The 4,580-nt window shown below is 30.6% G+C and overlaps 1 protein-coding gene across 1 annotated transcript; it reads left to right on the top strand.

The window, feature by feature from the left end:
• Positions 1-2,555: 2,555 nt before the first annotated feature.
• LOC123301291 (WD repeat-containing protein 46) lies at positions 2,556-4,315 on the top strand. The gene has a single exon (XM_044884026.1). It carries the CDS (start codon positions 2,612-2,614, stop codon positions 4,313-4,315), a length of 1,704 nt encoding a protein of 567 aa, XP_044739961.1. The 5' UTR covers positions 2,556-2,611.
• Positions 4,316-4,580: the final 265 nt, after the last annotated feature.

Below are 4,580 nucleotides of genomic sequence, written 5' to 3'. Positions count from 1 at the left end.
CAAACTGTTAGTACTTTTGAAATTGTACGTTAAGCAATACTCACCAATGGGATTTGTTGACAGTTTAAAATAAACTAAACTCATAGAGTTCTATTTTAATACATAGACACGTCCAGTAAATTTTTTTTTGTCTTAAAAATTAATTAAAGAAAAACAAGTGAAAACAAACAATTGACTGAGTTAATTGTTGAAATACCATGCATAGTTAGTGTTGATTCCTTTATCACATAACACATACAAACATGTGACACATACATAACTGATAATCAAGTATAGTACAGATTATAAAATTTCCGCCTAATTGGCGCCCTCACGGGTAAACAGTGATGTTTACGAAAAAATGTTTCGAACAAAAGTTGTTTAATTTTTGATAAGGGACATTTTTTACATTTAAACTTTTGTTCTATCTCTAACGGTTTACAAGATGGGTCCTACGGACCCAAGACCCAATTGACCTATGATGCTAATTTACAAACTTGACCTCACTTTTTACGTCCTGAGTACGCTGTAAAAATTTCAGCTCGATATCTTTTTTCGTTTTTGAGTTATCGTGTACACAGACGGACGGACGGACGGACGGACGGACAATCGGAAATGGACTAATTAGGTGATTTTATGAGCACCTATGACAAAATTTTTTTCCTAGCATCAATATTTTTAAGCGTTACAAACTTGGGACTAAACTTAATATACTATGTATATTTCATATATACATGGTTTAAAAAATGTCATATACGCTATCGAAAGCGATTTTTAATTGTTCATGTTTTTATAAATTAATGTCCAAGTTCAAATTTTTGCCAGCTTAATACAAACTCGCTGTCATTGGTCAGTCTAATCGAAACTCGAAAAGTGACGCCATAAAACATGTGGACCAAGTAAGTGTGTGGACTTTTCGATAAAAACCTCGTGATTGCCTCAACTTGGGTCATTTTTATCCAGGCAATTGTTTCTTTTCTTGAATAACACTTTGAACTCTGACATATAGGTTTGCACTATTTTAGAAATTTAAAATGTTCAGTAATTCTTCTTAAGGATGTACGAGCGCCAGGTTAATTTTGGATAACAGGGGTTGCCCAATTATTAAAATAAATAAATGACTTCTAAATAGGCATATTTAAGATTGGTCTTATAGGAATTAAAACGGTAGATAGATGATATGTTTTCATATATTTCTGCAAAACTAGTCGGTGATCAATGATTTCTCCAAAATTATTGAAAACAAAAAAAAAAAAAAACAAAACAAAACAAAAAAACCGTTGTATCCGACTAATTAAGGATGTATGAGCACAGTAATGGGGACACAAATTTAAAAAAATATATTTTATCAATTTGATGGTGAATTATAACATGACAATGTACGAGCACCTTTATACACCCACAATTACTTTCTCTTTCTACCTCTTTTACTGCGGTCAAGAATTCACGGCTCTATGGTGTTATCTCTATGATATCTCTTCAACCGCCATCACCTATAGTTTCTTGGAGTTGCGATTACAAATAAATTAGTATTTCGTGTTAATTACAGCCAATCACAAAATAATAAATTTGCTATCTATTTAAGGAGTGTCCTTCACCAGTAATAGAAAAAATAAATTAGTAGAAAATGATCCAAAGTTTTAGTATGTTTAGTGTGTAAATATATATTTTTCGCTCGAAATTGTTTGTCGCATTTTGCAATTGGCATTTTGGCACGCAATTGCTACTTGGCACCCAAGGCGACCACACCTTTCACTCACACCTTATGAACACCGCTGCTTTGTGTTTTCATGAACTAATGAAGACGAAAATACTTTCAATTTTATCGCATTTTTCTTGAACAAATATTTAGTTGTTATATTTCGATTAAAGATCATCCATAACCATTTAATATAATTAAATACAATACGTGTAAATTTTATGTATTCGCGCCGTGCGTGAGTTTTTTTGGAGAAGTTTCCATGGTAACGATACACTACTTTAATTATAGAATTGTATGGATGCATATATAATTAATTGTATGGATTGCATTTATAACTTACATTGAAGATTGAAAATTTAATGTTATTTTCTCACAAATTTATATAAATAATTATGATAATTTACATTTGAAAAATAATATTTGTACAATTTAATTTCTTATTTTCACAATTTTTAATACATTAAGTTTAATTAATTAGTGTTTTTCAATAAATTTAATTTTACATTTTCTATAACATTAACATGTAAAGAATTGCAAATTAGTCATAACAGCCTCCTTTAACGCCAAAATTTTTCACTGGAAGCGCTGGCATCGATTTTATTGTCCCTATCATGACTACGCACACAACGAATATGTGATTAATATTTGAAAGAACAATAAAAATGCGACAGTTTTCATGTAGCGTTTAAGTAATAAGTAAATTATTAATTTAAGTTTGAGAATATTTTATCTACTTGAGATTAGTATCACAAAATGGCGAGCAATCTTACCCACATAATCATAAAATATAGAGCTCCAATGCTCTATTAAAAACATAGAGACAATACCTCTATGATTAAAAACATTTAAAAATCAAAACAACAAATATATTAGGTTATAAATCACACATAACACATGTTGTAATTAGTAAAAAAATATACTTGCAATAAAATGAAATCAAAACGTTATTTCACCGATGAAAATGAAAAATCAATTGATTGTGAAAAACAAGCAATCAAAAAAAAGAATGACAAGAAAAATCCACACAAAGTAATTAAAATAAAAACAAATTTAAATCGGCGTTTTATGCAAAGAAATCAGCATGATTTGAACAAGAAAATCAAAGGCCGTGTACCTGTAGATATTAATTTATTAAAAAAACATAGTCGGGGAGAAGGAATTAGTAACTTTAATCGTATTCAAACAAAATTTCGTGCGACAAAATTTAAAAAAAAAGATAAAGCAATTGAATGGGCAGCTGAGCAAACTGCTCGAACAGAAATTTTACTAACTGAAGAAAGTGGATTGTTAGAGGCTGATGATGGTGAAACGACAACACAGTACCGACAAACACAAATTGTTGAAAATGTAGATATAACAAGCGCAACAAAAAGTTTCGAATTACAATTAAATGAATTTGGACCATATCGATTCAGATACACAAAAAATGGTCGACATTTATTATTAGGTGGCCGTCGAGGGCACATTGCAGCATTTGATTGGGTAACAAAACAATTGCATTGTGAAATTAACGTTTTGGAGGCAGTTTACGATGTAAGTTGGTTACATTTAGAAACTATGTTCGCTGTCGCACAAAAGAATTGGCTTTACATTTATGATAACCAAGGAATTGAATTGCATTGTGTTAAGAAATTAAATAATGTTTTAAGGATGGAATTTTTACCTTATCACTTTCTCTTAGCCACCGCTAGCGATTTGGGATACTTAAGTTGGTTAGATACGTCAATAGGACAGTTAGTGACTCAATACAACACTAAATTAGGACGGCTCTCGTTAATGACGCAAAATCCATACAATGCTGTAATTTGTTTAGGCCATGCAAAAGGTGTTGTATCCATGTGGACACCAAATTTATACGAGCCCGTTGCAAAAATGTTATGTCACAAAGCTCCTATGTCTGGTATTTGTATAAATCCTAGTGGTACTTTTATGGCTACATCGGCTGTTGATAAAAGTTTAAAAATTTGGGATGTACGAAAATTATCTGGACCATTGCAATATTACAAATTACCTGTGGCTGCGACAAATATATCATTTTCTCAGAAGAATTTATTAGCTGTTGGAGTTGAAAATATTGTTGAAGTTTATAAGGATTGTTGTGTTCAAACAGCTAACAAACCGTATTTACGACATAAAATGAATACCAGTGTTCAAAATTTACATTTCTGTCCGTATGAAGATGTGTTGGGCGTAGGCATGGAAAGAGGTTTTACTAGTATACTCGTTCCAGGCGCTGGTGAACCTAACTATGATGCTTTGGAAGCAAATCCATATCAAACAAAATCACAGAGACGTGAGGCAGAAGTTAAGGCATTACTTGAAAAAATCCAACCCGAATTAATTTGTCTTGATCCGAATACAATAGCGGCAGTGGATGTACCAACACTTAAAGAAAAATTAGATGCTAAAAAGAAATTGTTGTTTGTAAAAGCACCCAAAATTAATTTAGAATCTAGAAAACGTAATAAACATAAATCTTCTGTAAAGGCTGCAAAATCCAAGAAAATTATGAAAGAAGAAGCGAAACGAGATTTTGTTAGAAAGATTAAAGAAGACACCGTTGAAGTTAAGAAGAAACCAAAAGATAAATTAAAGAAAAGGGATGTGTTGGACCGATTTAAAACGAAAAAATAATTTACAATTAATTAATTTAGGTTTTAATAATTTTTATTTAATAAAATTCTTACAATCTGTACATCACTTGTTTTATTTTTTAAATAATACTAGATTTACAGACTTCAAGACTAATTTTAATTTGACATTTACTAAGTATAAAATTGATAGCATTTACATGTAGAAAATTCCTTTTAACGCCAAAATTATCTAGCTAATTTTCAATTTTTTACATGTAAATGTCAAATTAAAATTATTGAAAAATAACAATTAATTGTACTTGGTG

The sequence above is a fragment of the Chrysoperla carnea genome, chromosome 5 (genome assembly GCF_905475395.1).
Source record: "Chrysoperla carnea chromosome 5, inChrCarn1.1, whole genome shotgun sequence".
Taxonomy (NCBI): Eukaryota; Metazoa; Arthropoda; class Insecta; order Neuroptera; family Chrysopidae; genus Chrysoperla; species Chrysoperla carnea.
This window is presented reverse-complemented; position numbering and strand designations above follow the sequence as displayed.